A 16491-nucleotide genomic window follows, 5' to 3' on the forward strand; every position below is an offset into this window, starting at 1 on the left:
TTATTCAAGCTCCCACAATATTTTTAGCAGTATTAAAGAAAATATCAAATACCGCAAGCCTCAGCTGCTGAAGTCAAAAAAAGTAATAAAAGTAATGGAGAAAAAAAAAAAAGTCTTCAAAATGCCATATTTGGGTCTTGAATGGAAGAGTTACCTCAAAAGACAAAACAAATGTGAAGAACAAAAAGAGCCTAGGTTTGAACATAAAGGCTACTATCCTAGATGAGAAAAAGGGTCAGCTACTCCAGGACCCCATTGTAGAAAACAGGCAGTAGCCAAAAGGAGATGCTGGGAATACCTGTGGGAAGAGCAAAGCCAGCACGCACAATATTTCCGCTAAGACTCAGGAGCTTCATTAGCCAGAGTTGGCTTCCATATATTTAGCCAATGGATTCCAAATCATCAATGAACTCTGGTTCTCAGGGGAGAGACTTTGTTTTCAAAGTCAGTTTATGTGACAGTGAATACAACAGCCCAAGAAGGTGTGGAAATGTAGAAAAGAAACTTGGCACATTTTTTTCAGGTGCTAGATAACTGTTGGATATATACACCTCTATTTGTATAACCTTGTTTAATGTTCCCTAGAACAAATTAAAACTTTCAGCCTCATTTGATAAGTCGGTTTTTTTTCTTCTGAAAAAGAATACCCAAAAGTCAATACATAAAGAAATACTTAAGGCTAATTCTTTAGTTATGGTACACTGTTAAACTGTATTTCAGTTGCGAAGTCTGTTTTGGAAGTGCAGCTTATGTGTCCATGTATGTAATACTCAGAAGAAAAAAAAAAAAAGAAAAGAAACAAAGCAAAACAACAAACTCATGCAATTTTAACCAGTTGCTGGATTAAAAGCTAACACCTCTCATTAATGTCTCTTCTGTCCAAAATCCCTACTAAGGATGTCTCCAAAAGTGATAACCCTACCCAACAGAACTGAACATAAGACAAGGAAAATCTTAACAGAAACTGAAAAACTTATACTGTGAAGGTCTTCGCATGCTGCACAGGTTGCCCTGAGGGGTTGCTGAGAGTCCAGCCATGGAAATCCTCAAAACCTGACTGGACACCATCCTGGGCAACCTGCTCCAGGGCGAGGTGGAACAGATGCTCTCAAGTGGTCCCTTCCAACTCAAACAGTTCTGATTAACAAGACCTACAAATGTCAGGTGATGACTTAAGGCAAGAACCAAAGAAGATCTTACATCTAAATGACACTAAGGAAATCCCAGCAGGTGAAATGTAATTCCTGTAAAGGAACTAATTGGTCCGTAAAAACTTCATATTTCAGCTGTGAAGACATTAGAAAAGCACAACATTAACACTGTTTACATACATTGATGTTTTCAAATGAAATATGAACATAAAATGGATTAACCGTCCCTGAATAATTGTATCAGTTAACTTTTAAAACAGCTGAAGAATCTTAGTGATATCTATTTCCCATCCAAATTCAGAATAACTTCAGAAAACTTCAAAGAAGGTTAATTATTTCAGATAAATCCTACGTTGGAAAAGCTGTAAAATTGACTAAGTTATCACTTCTTTTACGTATTGAAATCTTTTTCCCCCCTTCTTTATATAACATACAGATCCTTAAACAAGGCTCTCTGCATTTATTGATGGATTAGTAAAATGATAAAGCATGCAGACATCTATACTGCAGTGCTTTCAGAGAAGAATCTCTGCTTATACATTACTGCTTCACTTTCCTTTGCTTTATTAATAACCCAAAATAAATCCCAAAGACATGCAACCCCTGTTATTAGAAGGATGTTATGTGTTGGATTCTACCTGAAGTCTGAGAGATTAATGCAGAACACTGACTGGGTTCTGTTCTCAAATATAGGAGCTACTTTAATGCTCCTTTTTGCTTGGTTCCCTCCCAAAAAGCTATCTGATCTGATACAAGACAAAGATACAAGAACAGCAAGATAATACGTATGAGATTTAAAAGAAATACATTTTAAAATATTTTCTGGTTGCTGACTTCAAAATGACTGGAATCACTTCAAGGAACACGGAGAAATGCACAGGTAATTGCATGAATCTAAAGGGGAAATCACGTACTTAACTACAATTTTTGTACATTAAGTTACATTATCAAAGTGATTAGAAATTCAAATTTGTACTGTTTACTTTAAAGTTTCTATTATTCATAATCCTCTTAAAAAATATTTTACACCACTAGGTTTTAGTAATATATAATTTATGTTCAACTAGCAAATAAGCAGAGCACAGAGCCTTCCTGCCTCCACCAAATTTTGTCTGATACTGCACATCTGCATACAAAGAAGAGGAAACTAACTGAATTATCATTATAACGTGTTTTCTAAACTTCTCCCACAAGACACTTAAGATATCCCCAAATCATTCATTGTTCAGTATTTCTAAACAGATTTTTATTGACAGCTCATTCTTCCTGCAGTTCTCCTGTGCAACAAGATTTTATAGGAAGTCTGGATTCTACCTACAGCAGAAACCCAGCACCAGTTCACGAGGTGTTCCAATGCTGCTTGAAGCAACAAACCACTACTAACGCTAATGTGGATACTATTTTCTGCTCACAGATACAACTAGGTCAGCCCAGGCCTTCATGGACATAACAAGACCATGCCCCACAAGAAAATATTGTTTTGGCTATCAGGAAGTAAGTGAGAAAGCAGCCAGATCATTACCTGTCGCCTTCCTTTCTGCCATACCTTCTAGGTGTAATCCACTTGTTTCACAGAGAATTAGCCCAGATTGCTGTAACGGGACCTCATATTACCAACATTTTGTTATTTTCATTAAATATACCTAAACATAAAGGTTGAAAAGAAAGAGGGAACAGTGCCTGTGAAGAGAGGTCAAAGGAAGGTAGTCTGGGGGAACTTTTAAAAGCACAAACATAATTATTCATAAATCCCTCCCTCTCAGGAAAGGTTTGGATATACTTAATCCTGCTGCAAGGTAGGGGGAGAGGTTAAATGACCTCTAAAGGTTGCTTCAATACATACATTTCTATAGAACCACTCTATTTGCTCGTTTTTGCAGAAATTGCACTAAGCAGCACCTCAGCACTCTTGCCATTACACATCAAGCAAATTAACGGTGAAAAAAAAAAAAAAAGAAAAGAAAAAACGCTTTCTGGCCAAGTGCTTGCTTTTAAGCCAGAGTAAGAGCCCGTGGCCGGTTCAATTCGCCTGGCGGAGCTGCAAGGCCCAAGCGCTCGGGTTCCCGCTGCCAGAGCGGCTGCGGGGAGACCGGACCCAGGGGCCGCCGCCCAACAGGTGGGCGCCGCAGCCCCCTGGCGTGGTGCCGCGGTGGATGCTGAGAAGAAGCCCCTGTCCGGGAACCCGCCGCGGTGGCCACTCGGACCTCCTGCCCCACACGGGCTGGGCACCCGTGACTCTGTTCCCCGCCCTGCCCTCCGCGTCCACCGGAACCGGGACGCGAACCCCCGGCATTCCCGAGCTGCGGGCAGAAGCCTCCCGGTCGGCAGGCACCTCAGCCGCGCCGCTCCGGGCAAGCCCCTCACCGCCGCTCTCAGGTACCTGGCAGCGGCTCAGCTCCTCCGCCAGACTTCGCAGCTCTTCCTGCAGGTCAGCCACCCGCGGTGCTGCCGCCTCCGCCTGCCCCGAAGCCATCGCCGGCGTCGCGGTGAGAGCCTCTGGTCGCCTCCTCAGGGACGGCCAGGAGAGGGTGCGGAAAGCCCCAGCCCGCCCGCTCCTGAGGGAAATGGGAGAGAACCGGTACTGTGAACCACACAAATGAAAACTTTCCCCCTCTCAGCTGCACTTACCGCGCGGGCGAGCGCCGGAAACCGCAAGGAAGAAGGACGCGGTGCAATGACGTCAGCGCAACTGCTACATCGACCAAGCGAAGGGTCGAGAGGCAGGTTTGAATTTGCCCGCCCGAGCGGCCGGGCAGCGCATGCGCCGTGTGCCGGAGGCGCCGGCCGCCGTTGGTGCTCGCGGCCGTGAGGGGCCGGTCCGCGCGGGCTGCGGGAGCCGCGGGAGCGCCCGTCACGGAGCAGGCCGTGTGAGAACCTGCCGAGGGTGCCCTGTGAGCCTCATTTGCCTCCTCACGATGTAGGAACGGCAGCTGTCTGGCCAAGACGCTAAGTGCAGATTTCAGTAGTGCTTGGGAACTCTTCTCTCCAGTGACCAATGACAGAACCCGAGGGAATGTCAGGAAGACGTGCCAGGGCAGGTTCAGGTTGGACATAAAGGTTCTTCACCCAGAGGGTGGTGGAACAGGCTCCCCAGGGAGATGTCACGGCCCCAAGTCTGACAGTGTTCAAGAAGAGACTGGACAACACCCTCAGACACACGGTGTGAACTATGGGGCTGCCATATGCAGGGACAGGAGTTGGACTCGATGACCCTTGTGGGACCCTTCCAACTGAGGACATTCTATGAATCTAGGAGATTCTGCTTTCCTTGAGCTGTAGGAACACCTAGAGTTGTTTCACATCTCTGCTGGATACTAGTGTTTTGCATATGAATGGCGCAAACATTTCCAGGTGTTCTGCTATGGGGTGCTGAGGCTCCAGCATATTTTAGTTTAGTGAGACATGGCATGCCTTTTTTGGTTTTTTTTTTTGTTTTTTTTTTTCTTTGAATGAGGTACTAATATTTTGCAGGACAAGGGTTGCAAACCTTGTTTTAGGGTAAGTCATGATAGTGCATTAGGATACACAAGCACACAAACTGTTTCACGTGGGAAGAATATTCAGATTTGTTATTTCCAGAGTTGGATTTGAGAGCCTACAGCTAAGGAAGGTGTGGAAGATCTAACTGTTATAGTACATGAAATATTTGGACTGGTGCTGCTACATAAGTACTGGATTTAAGATCAGGATATACAGAGTACTTGGTTTTGAAATAAAGAATTGAATGAACAGCATTGCCAAAGCATATCCTTGCATGTTTCCTGTAGCCTACATGGGAAGCAAAATGGTAATTAAAAGACTATAATATTTCCCAAACTTAAGAAGAAGAAAGTTGAAATGTAAGGTCAGGATATTTTTTAGCCTGGAAATAAGCACCAATAGAATTGCATTTCACCAATGTCATTACCTTGCTATAGGAATATCATATGTGTTTTTACAGAAAAGTATGTTTTCCCTCTGTTGGCACTTCTGCACAAATTTTGGAAAAGTTGCTCTGAATGTACCACTATGACAAGAAATAAAATTCTTACTGTGTGTGCATGGAGAGAAGCAAAGGAGGCTTACATATTGTGTGAATTATAATATACATTAAAATGTCCATTCCCTCCACCTGTGGCCCTGACAAAAGAATTCCAGTATCTTTTGTGGTGGTTTTGGCTGTGACGGTTGTTTTTTTGCAGCATCCTGGTCTCTAGAGTCCTTTCTCAGAAGAAGGAAGTGACTACACTACTCAAGGCCAAAATATCTATTTTTATATAGTTTCATTTTAAAAGTATTTTTATTATTACTGCAATTATTATCTGTGAAATTACAAATGCAAATTTAAAGGTGAGAGACCACATCTGAGTCTTCTCTGTCCAGTTATATGAACATGAGAGTCAACAAATACCTGATTAATACCATGTCTCTCCATAAAACATCCTTTATAATTTTTATTATTGTCCATCACTCCTTGTATATTGTATCATGTCATATTCGTTATCTTACACATTCAATTATTTATCTTTATGTACTATTACCTGTTCATTTAACCATAATGACCATCCCATCATAATTCTAACGTGTTTACATTTTTACATTTTTCTTTCTTTAGAGGTTTTTTTAAATTGTTTTTTTCCTTAAATTATCCATTCAGTCTGTAATATGTAGCCTTCATTTTTTCCACATCCCCACCTTTTAATAACTGTCTTGTAAACTTTTCATCTCTTTCCTAATATTTTTATCATTGTCCCCTTGACCGTTTGTTCCCTATTACATGTGGGCAAGAAGAAGCTAACCTTATTTAAAAAACAATATACTTGGAGTAGCTGCTAAACAACCCTAATGACTAAATGGGATTTAAAAACATTTTCCAAGTACAAGGTCATTCAAAGTTTAGCTGAAAAGATTCAGTTATTACAGGGGCTAGGTTCACAGCTTGACACAACGCAAAACAGAAGGCCACAATCTCCATAACTTTACCACTTAAAAAATAAATTTGTGCATTTGCTATTAGTGGAGACACAACATTTTACCACAATAAGCACACAAACAACACTTTCCTATGGTCAGATACTTATTTTATGGACATAATATTTTTTGTGTATAGTTTAATCATCTTCATATTTGTTTTCCTGCCATTTCATAAGCTAGTTGTCTATATAAAGGTTCTAGTTATTAAACGGCATTCGTGACAATTCTTATAATATTTTAGAAAACCTAAAACACACAGTTGGTGAGTTTTGATTAATTGGGACACCTTGCCTTGTCTTGGAGAATTTCGTACATTATTTTCCTCCCAAATCTTTGCATTTTAAAACACCTATGAATACAGCTGTCAAATGTATGAGACTGTTAGTCAGAATTCTTTCAAGCCTAAGTATTTCACTTTAGATTTCACTTTTTTCCAAATGAAACACATTCAGTTTGACTTGAGTCAACACAAATATTCCCAATACACGACTGTTAGGCATGTAATTCTTTGTGGCTTTTCCACTTGTAAGGTATCTATTAGAACCACATTACACAATTGAAATGTAGTTGCTATGGCTTTTGTCACTTAGAGCATCTGTTAAAATTACATAAATAAAAGTGCTCCCTAAGTTGCCTCAGTGGGAGGAAGCATGAATGTTTTTTGTTTGGGTTTTTTGCAGTCGCAAAATTCCACATCTTTCAGTGAAACATGTTCATGTTACAAATATGTTGCAATTACTCCTCATCACAGTTTTGTTTGATTGTGGTTTTTGTTTGTTTCTGTTTGTCTATTTCCTCTCCTTACCTAAATATGGAAAAAAATACTACTCCATCCATTGTGGCAAGCCCACGATACTGCATAAGAAGCATAAATACATCATAGAGCATTCTCATTTTCTTTTAAACAAAAGATGTCACTAGACTTCCGATTTTACTTAGAATTGTGAACATTTTCTACTAATGAATTTGCATATCTCCTAGGATATTTAGGTTGGCGATTCTTGTTCATCATCGGTAGTTTGGTAGGGAACAGCACCATCAGACAGGTACTTTCTGAAAGATGCTTTTCAGCTACATTGAACAAAAGAAGCCAAAACTGCTGAAATTATTTCTAGCAGGCTTTGGCAAGGTCCTCAATATTTTAGTAATTTATATGTTTCTCAGGACAGTATAATAACCCTAGAAATATCTTAGATCTTGTTTAGACAATTAATTCAGAACACACTTGCTTCCAGTCAGGGTTTCTGGTGGATTTGTGGTGTGGTTTTGGTTGGGGGTCTTTTTTTGAACTGGCTAGTTATAAGCCAGTTTATCTGTACATTCAGGGGACATTCTTTTGACCTTTGTGACAGCTATAAATAATAACATGATTATAGATGTAGGAAGAAGAGTTTTAGGATATAAAGTGGGAAGATCTGTAGGTAGAAGTAGTATCGGGTATTAGACCACCTGTCATAGCTGAGAGAAAGGCAGACCATTTAGATGGAACAAAATGGTGAAAAAATGTATTTGACCAAAACTACCCATTTTTTCCAACTGCATTTAATAAAAGATACTGCTTTAGACCTCATTCCTACCATTATAAAGTATTCAATTGAATTTGCACAGTTAAAAAATCAGAGCTGAAAAAGCTCAGCATAGGAGCCTGGATTCACTGACACAGGGTCCTCAAGTTCTACCACTGGCATGACTCACTTTTCGCTCAATGAAAAGTGTTGTTTTCATCTCATGAGCAGAGGTCTGCTCTGCCCTTGAAAAGACTAGAGCTAGAACTAAAGAACCTCCAGAAATTGCTCAAAATTATTAGGATATGGCTTTGTGGGTAACTTTGCGTTGGTTTACTGCCTACTTCTTTAATACACACAATGCCTTGTGTACGGGCTGGGTATGTACAGATAAGTGAGATAAACAGGTTACATTCCTCAGGGTTGCTGTAATACCTCATATTGCCCAAGGCTCCTCTAGCATTGCCTTGGGAATCACTCCTCCACTTACCTGTACAACTGGGAACGCTGTGGTTTTTCACTGTCTTTGAATAAGGTCACAGACAGTGGCACTGCAGCCTTCAAGCCAAATTAAAACACAAACCACTAATATAAAGTAGGGCACATCCATGGAACAAAGCACTGGGACAGGAGGTAGTTAAAAGTGTCCTGAATGTGCGGATGAAGTTTGCCCCACCCCATAGCACCTGCCAGAAACATGAGGCCTAGAGGGAGGGACAAACAGCTGGAGGTAATTTAGAGGAGGAAGCAGATTCCACAGTTTCACTGTCCTGGCAGAAGGAGATTGGGCTTGTGTTGCAGTAAAATGAGGAGATGGGTTTAGCTGAGCCTTGGGAGTTGATTGTTTCACTGTTAATTTGTTTCTTAGTGAAATTAAACCCCAGGAAGCAGCTGAGCTTTGACCTTGCATGTGGTGTGTAGACTGTGTCATAGACTAACTGGGAGAGTCACCTGGTTATAGAAGAGTTGCAGGGAAAATGAAGAGCTAAGTTCCATCACCCTGAAAGAGGGTGTGAAAAGTACGTGGCCACCCAGGCTCAATAAATAAGACATGATACCCTTCTTAACCCAAGGAGTGGTTGCTGGAAGGGGCAACACAGTCCACGACCACCCAAACTTTGTAGAGTAAGCAAAGGACACAGATGAGACTCTCCCTAACCCTAGGGATGGCAGCTGAGAACATACACCTACACATCCTCAGACTTATCAGCCCATTGCGTTCATGCGCATGCATATAACAGGAGAGCCACAAACATATGCAAGGACCTCACAGTCTACCAATTTTGAATATTAGAAATTGGGTTTCCAACAGTTTGTCTGTCTTAGTATTGCACACTGGTAAGAAATGCACAGGAATGTATTAATTTTCTGACTGTGGACAGATTAAAAGTATAAGTACTGGAATTAATTAAATAAGAATTTTAGCTTTAATTTTAAAAATATAAATTGCTACACTTTAAGCTTCTATCATTCAGCGATAACAAGAGAATTATGAACTGAAGTTTTAATGTGACTATCTGTAAGCTGCAAAATTGAGTAAAGTATAGCTTACCTGCTATTATGTGGTGGAGAGGTTAAAGTGTAGCCAGGTTAAGTCACAGCAGAGTGCATAGCAGTAGCCTTGGTAAACCTACAATTATTAGACAGGGCATAAATCAGAACCCAGAAATGTTTTTGCTCAGAACAGAGCCAAGACATATGATTTTCAGTTCTTTGTTTAATGATTCATACTGTCTTTAGGAAAAAAAAAAAAAAAAAAAAAAGACCTTCCTTAGGAAAAGAAACAAATTGGAACAAAATATAAGCACTGATAGTTTAGTCAAAAAACATTTGCAATAATTAAAATAGTTTTCTAGTCTTATCAATGTGCTTATATTACTGTTTATGTATTATTTTACAGGCACTAGCTTTTTAAGACGAAAAGATACTTGCTCCCACCCTAAGATAAGGGGATTTTGACATTTTGGTATAATATCCCTTTTGCCTCAATTGTCTTGCTGGACTTTTTTACTTGAAATTCTAAGTTACGTGTTTTTGTATTTGTCTCAGTTGAATACCAGATTTAAGTTCCAGTTATTTACAATCACGTGAAATTGACAATTCAGAAACAACTTCAGATGAACAAGCAAGATTCTATTTTTACTATCTGTGTGCACTGTGGCAGTAGCTAAGAGTTGCTGGGAGGCCACTTTGTGCTGCAGTATTTCAGTTACTAACACTGTTCCCGAAAGCAGTGTTTGCTATAAATTCCCAGCCCGAGGGAATACAAAACAGATACTGCACATTGCATTCTAGGGTGGTACTGCAGAGTCAGCCCAACATGAACTCTTCTTGCAGCCTGAACTCCATCATCACAGTGGGACTCAACTGACTCAATCCAATGAGATAGGGCTCGTGTATTTTGGCAGTGATGCAAAGCTGTAACTTTGAACTTTCCTTTCCTACTGTGGCTGAGTTTAGAGCAACAAAGTCAGACTCTGTGTCTGTTGATTTAAGTTTTTAGACATACTTTTTACTCAAAAGAATTGCTTCCTTTAGAGACAGAAAATATTTAAGAATAAATATTACATAAACGTCTGTATTTTCCAATAAACCAAAATATTATAAATATAATGCAGACTACAAGTAAAATTATTTGTAATAAATTCAGAAACAAAATATATTCTTGCAGAAATTAAGATTTTTTAACTGAATTTCCATAAATGTCCTTGACTGTTTCTGTTAATTTCCTCAGTAGTTGCATCCTAGTGATGTGCACAAGATAATAATTGATTTAAGCATGTAAAAGAAGGTAATTAAGTTCTGAAGTCAGATGGTGAGAGTCCAGAAGAGAGCTTTTCATGCTTACTCATTTATACAGCAGACTGACACTTGTCAGATCATATTCAGTTTCATGTTGATAAAACAGCATAAGAGTATGATTCTTTGTATGGTTTTTAATTCTAGTGTAAAAATAAATAAATAACATCCTATTAGAGTGGTCTGCCAATTTTATTTTTTTTTTTTCAGAAAATGAAGTTTAATTATTGCTGGCGCTCACAATTTTGTTGCAAGCTGCCTATTATTGTTATTTTCCTTAAAACCCTTCTGTAGCTCTTTGATTACATAAGGATTTCTAGGTTGTTTCTTCTGCTTCTAGCACTTATGTCCCTCACAGCTGCACAGAAATGTGACCCAAATGTGATCTAAGAACTAAAAAAACTGAAAATCAAGTAAAAATAGCTATTAGAAATCACTATTTCCATACCGACTTGTGTTTTTTGGACACTTAGTGTAGGTAACACTAGGTATCTCTTGTAAACAACAGCAAAAAAAAAAAAAAAAAATTACAAAAAAACTAATTGTGTTTTATTTCCCAAACAATGGTAGAAATATGCCAATGAAGACTAGAAACAAATAGTAAAATAACTGATATTAATATTTTTCACTGCTTTAATTGCCTGAACTCTTACTACAATAAAATAGGCTGTGAAAAATATAAAGGAAATATGTTGTTGAGACAGCAATTACATTACATCAAGCATTGATTTGCCTTCACTTCGAGAATGAGATATAGCTATAAATAGAAGGCTATGTGTAGTCTTCTCTTGCAGACTAACTCTGCTTTTTCATTATTGTCAGGTAAGGCTTTGTGTTCCTAATGATTGTCAGGTTGTCACCTGTCTCTCCTGACCAGTCCTACATCACGACCACATGGATCTTAACCACATATTCTGTTTTAGCAGTATGCTCAAAATGACCCAGTCCCTGAGTTGCTCTGATATTCCGCACATGCTTTCTGGCAGTGTTTCATGACCTAGAAAATCCTTCGCGGTGTACAGTCTTTTTTCTTCACTGAGGCATCATTCCCGAGCATCCAAGGTACCAATGAACCAAGGTAATTTAGATGTTGGTGCTTTGACAAACAACTTCTGAATAATCTAGCAGCAGCAGTTTATAATCTTAATCATCTCTAGCCCCCTGCAAATGGAAAAATCTTACTTAGAAGCTTTTAGGTGAGGAGCAGAACAAGCAACAGAAGAGAGTAACATCTTTAAATGTTATAGCTTTTGGGGTTAGAAGATGTATACCCTCCAGGAATACTCAAGAATATAACTTAGACTGGGTGCATAATTGTGGTGTTGTCTCCTATAAATGGGGAATACTCAATTAGCATATCTGAGCAATCTACCATATATAGTGTTAATGGAATTATTATATTTTATTTTGCAGTACATTGCAGCATTTCTGCCAGATACCTTGATTTTTTAAGGGAAATTTGAGCAAGCTTGGTGCTAATGCCTCCTCTGTACCTTGCTCAGTCACCACTTCAAATATTTCTGTTGGTGCTAATAAGACATAAGTCTGCCAAGTCAAGGAGACCCACTTCATTTTGAAACCTCTTGATATCAGAATAGACAGAGGAAATTTAACCTGATACATGAGGGTCATTCAGCCCACTACTAGTACTTACCCAACTGCACAGGATTTGTTAGGGTGTGTTTCTGACCTCATGCTTCACAAAAAGCTATGGTATTATTCTTACAACATTCATCATAGGGGAAATAGCTATTATATTGATTCATATTATAGATGAAATGTTGTTTGTGGGACCAAGGTCACACTTATTCTCCCCAACTGACTTCAGAAAGCAAACATTCTCAGTCATTGTCCTTCTTCCCTAGACCACCACTGTGTGGTGAGAGGCTTAACCTTTCTATTTGGAAATATTTTACAATATAGTAAATACACATAGGAAATAAGATCTGAAATAGTAGGAGAAATGAACTAGAAGACCTGTGTTTGGGCAAGTCATCAAGTCACACTGGAAGAGGCACAAAAGCACAAAATCACAATGCTTCAATGCCTGGAGGATACCAGTCGGAGGGGGCAGCGGGAATATAAAGGCTAATATTTATGCAAGGAAATTTCAGAAAAAGACAGTAATTTCTCCCAGTAGCTAAACAAAATGTGGCTACATGAAGATGTGTCTCTGCCCTTAAATAGGATTCTTATTTTTAAATATTAAAAATAAGTCACCATGGGAGTTCCAAAAGATATGCTGTGCTTGGATACAGCAGAAGATTTAGTATTCCAGTATCTCAGACTAAATCAATAACTGGCATCCTATGTGGTCCAGTTATTGAGAGAACATGATTTGCTTTTTCTTTGAATCAGTTTAATGGATTTATTTTCCTATTGAATAATACTTCTGTATGAATAATACTCTGTATGAATACTGTTTTGAAGTTTATTTGGGTGAAAATTCCCTTTGCACAGATTATGTACTTACATAGGATCATATACAGCAGAGCGCTGCTTACAGGAGTGCTGTTACTTGTTTCTGTTATATTTTAGTAACCAAAGTAATAAAAAGCAGCGTATTTCACTGTTAACTTGACAGAAAGTTTCAGGTAAATATGCAGCCTTGACTCACTTAACAAACGGAAATTCTGAATATACCCAGCTTTATAGATGTTCAGGGTAAGAGAAGAAAGTTAGAAACATATAATAGAAGGTAAAATAATATCCTTCATTAATGTGCTGACTTTTAAACAATTATATTCTTTGAAGTACTGTCAGTTGCATTGATAAGGAATTGTCATAGAAATTGTGCATTACAGAATCAAAATCACAGCAGGTTGTTGTGCGTGCATGTTATTCATTTGCTCATTCCACTCCTCCCCAATCTAACTTACTGCTCTGGAAATGGAAGAGTCGTTGTCTGCCACTATCTTCAGTCCCAGTAGGCATATTGCCTTTGCCCTCAGCAACTGCATTATCCCTAATGAAAGCAGAGACTACTTTTCTCTAATCTTGGGCCCATGTCTAGACAATATTAAGTATGAGTTACAGATGAAGTGAACAGCCAGTCCAGTACTTTCTTTCCCACTTATCTTCTTTATATGTTTAACAAAACTTCAGCTATGTGTTTCAGTTCCTTGGAACTATATAATTTTAATAATGTATAATTTTATTATTTTATTTATTTATTCCTTCACTGTGGCACATTCAAGCATACTCTTCAACCATCCCCATCTCCTTGATTTTCACTTTCCTTTCCTGAAAAGTGCCTGCTGTTCTACATTAGAAAGATTCTGTTTCTAATCCTGGTTCTTCCTCATTACCATACTTGCTCATCTCTCCATCTTGATCACCATTGCAGGTAACATGTCCCAGTGTTTCCTTCTCCTTCAACCAGGTCCTGCTTGAGACCTATCCCTGTAGTTATGTTGCTTAATGGGCCATCCTTCCTCTCCAGGAGTTGTCCTTCCATGTCTTCCTATTCATCAATATTGACAAATTCTTAGGTATGCTTCTCCAGTTCTTCTGTTTACATTGTAGGCTACTATAACCTCAATCTTCTCTGTTCTTCCAACTGTCTATTCCATAAAGTCTGTCACTGTCTGCCCACAGTCACCTTTGGCAGTCACTATGTGGCTTTGCCAGTCATCCCACCACCTGTTGCCTGTTCCTCAGTCTGGAAAAATTAAAATACTTTTCCATGTGGAGTACACCAGTGGTTTTCTTCTCTTCAGCTTGATAAGCGATCTATCTATGCAGCTCTATAGTTCTCCTCAAATTTTTCCTTCCCTTCTGATCTCTTGAATTGACTTAAAATAGAAGTTTAAAATAGTGGCTACTAATGAATAAAAGTATTGTGGAAGGTAGTGAAATGTTGTCCTTTCTTCTCCAGGCCAGCTACCTCCATCCCAAGATCCTTTTACTCATAGTCTGAGGCAGTACTTGTATAGAATGTACGTACAATTCATCTGAGGCTTTAGAGGGTATGTGCTATCTGTGCAAAGTGTTTAATTCAGAGTATTTCTCATGCATTTTATTTTACTAAGTGGCACATGCCCATTATAGAGGAGCCAGGGCCTCCCCATGCAGTAGCACTCACCCTCCCATACTCACCAGTATAATCTATTTGCTGGCAATAGGTCCAACCCTGTCTCCTGCTTCTTGCCCCATGCCTCCTCTTCTTCAGCAGTCACAGGGAGATACAATGCCACCTTCCTCTCACAAGTCTTCCTATGGGTTTCAGAGGCAGAGACCTGGACAGAACACACAGAGCTGAGCACCCTCTGCTCAACAGAGCAGAAAAGCAGATGACGTCTTTTAGGAAGAAGTGGAACAGGAAGAAGTACCATCTGCTTCAAAGAAAATGCCCAACAAGAACAATTTACCAGAAAGACAGGGAAACTGTCTTCTTTACTACTGCTGTCTTGTTCAGCTTTTCTAATTTCAGCTTTTCAGCTTTTCTAATTTGCTTTTGCATATTGCAGCAACAATGACCTGGCTAATAGATGACTGTGGTGCTGATATAGTTCTAAGAATTTAATATTCCTTCAAATCCAAATGTCAGGAGAACATAACTGAATGCATTTTTAAGCCAATCCATACTGGCTAGGAACCTAAGCTGAAGACTTGCGCAAAGCCCCAACCCAAAAGCTAGATATAATATACATATGGTTAACCGCATATTCTGTAACTTTAGCTTCAATCATTCAGTGAGAATAAAATTAAAACTTTTGGGAACTCTTCACATAAAATGAAAGATTTACAGAGAGGAGCCAGCAACTGCCAGTGAGAGCTAGTCAACCTGATGAAAAGGTGACAGGAGAGAGATCAAAGCAGGTCAATTACAAACTGTCCTTTGTTTTTTGGTTGTTATTTTTGGTTTGGTTTGGTTTGGTTTTTGGTTTTGGTGGGGTTTTTTTGTGGTTATGTTTGGTGGTTTGGTTGGTTTTTTTGTTTATTTGGGGTTTTTTTGTTTGTTTTTTGTTTGTTTTTTGTTGTGGTGGTGGTTTTTTGTTTGTTTGTTTGTTTGTTTGTTTTTTCCCAAGGGGGCGGATGCCTTATTTCTTATCATCTTGAGTAAACGTCGATATTCAGAGCATATCACAAAGTGGCTCTCCTCTACAAATTAGCAGTGTTGGAAGAAAAGAGTTAGGTGTGTCCTTGACCCTTTTATTTATTGGCAAGGAGAAATGTAACTGCTTTCAACAAAAAGTCTATGAAAGAACATGGATCTGAATAATACATTGTACTGTTAAATGTGGCAGTGTCAACTCTTCCTGTTACATAAACCTGCTACTATTTTTACACATTTTGTTCCTTTACATCTCACAAGGTACTCTGATTCTCTGTGATACTACGAAGTTCTTGCACTCTGTTTGGGGCTTAGGTGATATCACCACAGTCCGGAATTACTGCCAAACTTTATTAAGGGACCTTAGTATAGTAGGTGTCCTTATAGCACTGTATGTGCACAGCAAATCCAGTTTGTCAAACATAAACTCATCCATGCTACATTGCACTCAAAGTAGGGCAAGCATTACATGCACTGTAAAGTTGTTCTGAACATGCTTGTATGACTGATATCCCAAGGTCTCTTGACAGCACTAATAAGCAGCACAGCATTGCATAAACTGCTAGGTTGTTCTGCAGCCTCTCACGTAGCAGGATTTTCATTCCTATTCGACTAAAATTATAAAAAATAATATACTTTACTCAATATCATTATCACTGAATCACCAGGAATCATCACAGAAACACCACCATATTTTTCTCTGAAGAAAATAAATTGACACTATAGAAGGCAACCAAAAAACAGCTATCCAAGAGTAAGAAAGAAAGTCTAGTAAGTCAGTAAGTAAGTATAAGTATAGCATAAGTAAGATCCTAGGTTATTTAATATGATTTTATACAACTTTTCAAGCATTGCAAAAAGCATGAGAGATGAAGGAGTACTGGGCATTTGAGGTAGAAAGCCTGAAAACAACATACCATTAAGTAACTAAAGCTTAATTACAACATAAATGTATATAAAACTGTCATCACCAAAGCTGACTCATTGTTAGCCAATATGTTTAAAGATCACAATGGCCTTTTAGGTG

At 38.9% G+C, this 16491-nt stretch overlaps 1 protein-coding gene across 1 annotated transcript in view; it reads right to left on the reverse strand.

Annotated features, from left to right (window-relative positions):
- CNTLN (centlein) overlaps nt 1–3656 on the reverse strand; it is a gene marked incomplete at its 3' end in the record, with an annotated part of 188009 nt that extends 184353 nt beyond the window's left edge. Inside the window, exon 1 of the mRNA XM_080362311.1 lies at nt 3532–3656. Coding sequence (XP_080218437.1) covers nt 3532–3624 — 93 coding nt within the window. The 5' untranslated portion in view covers nt 3625–3656. The remainder of the gene's footprint in view (nt 1–3531) is intronic.
- Nucleotides 3657–16491: the final 12835 nt, after the last annotated feature.

The sequence above is a fragment of the Nesoenas mayeri genome (genome assembly GCF_963082525.1).
Source record: "Nesoenas mayeri genome assembly, chromosome: Z".
Lineage (NCBI taxonomy): Eukaryota > Metazoa > Chordata > Aves > Columbiformes > Columbidae > Nesoenas > Nesoenas mayeri.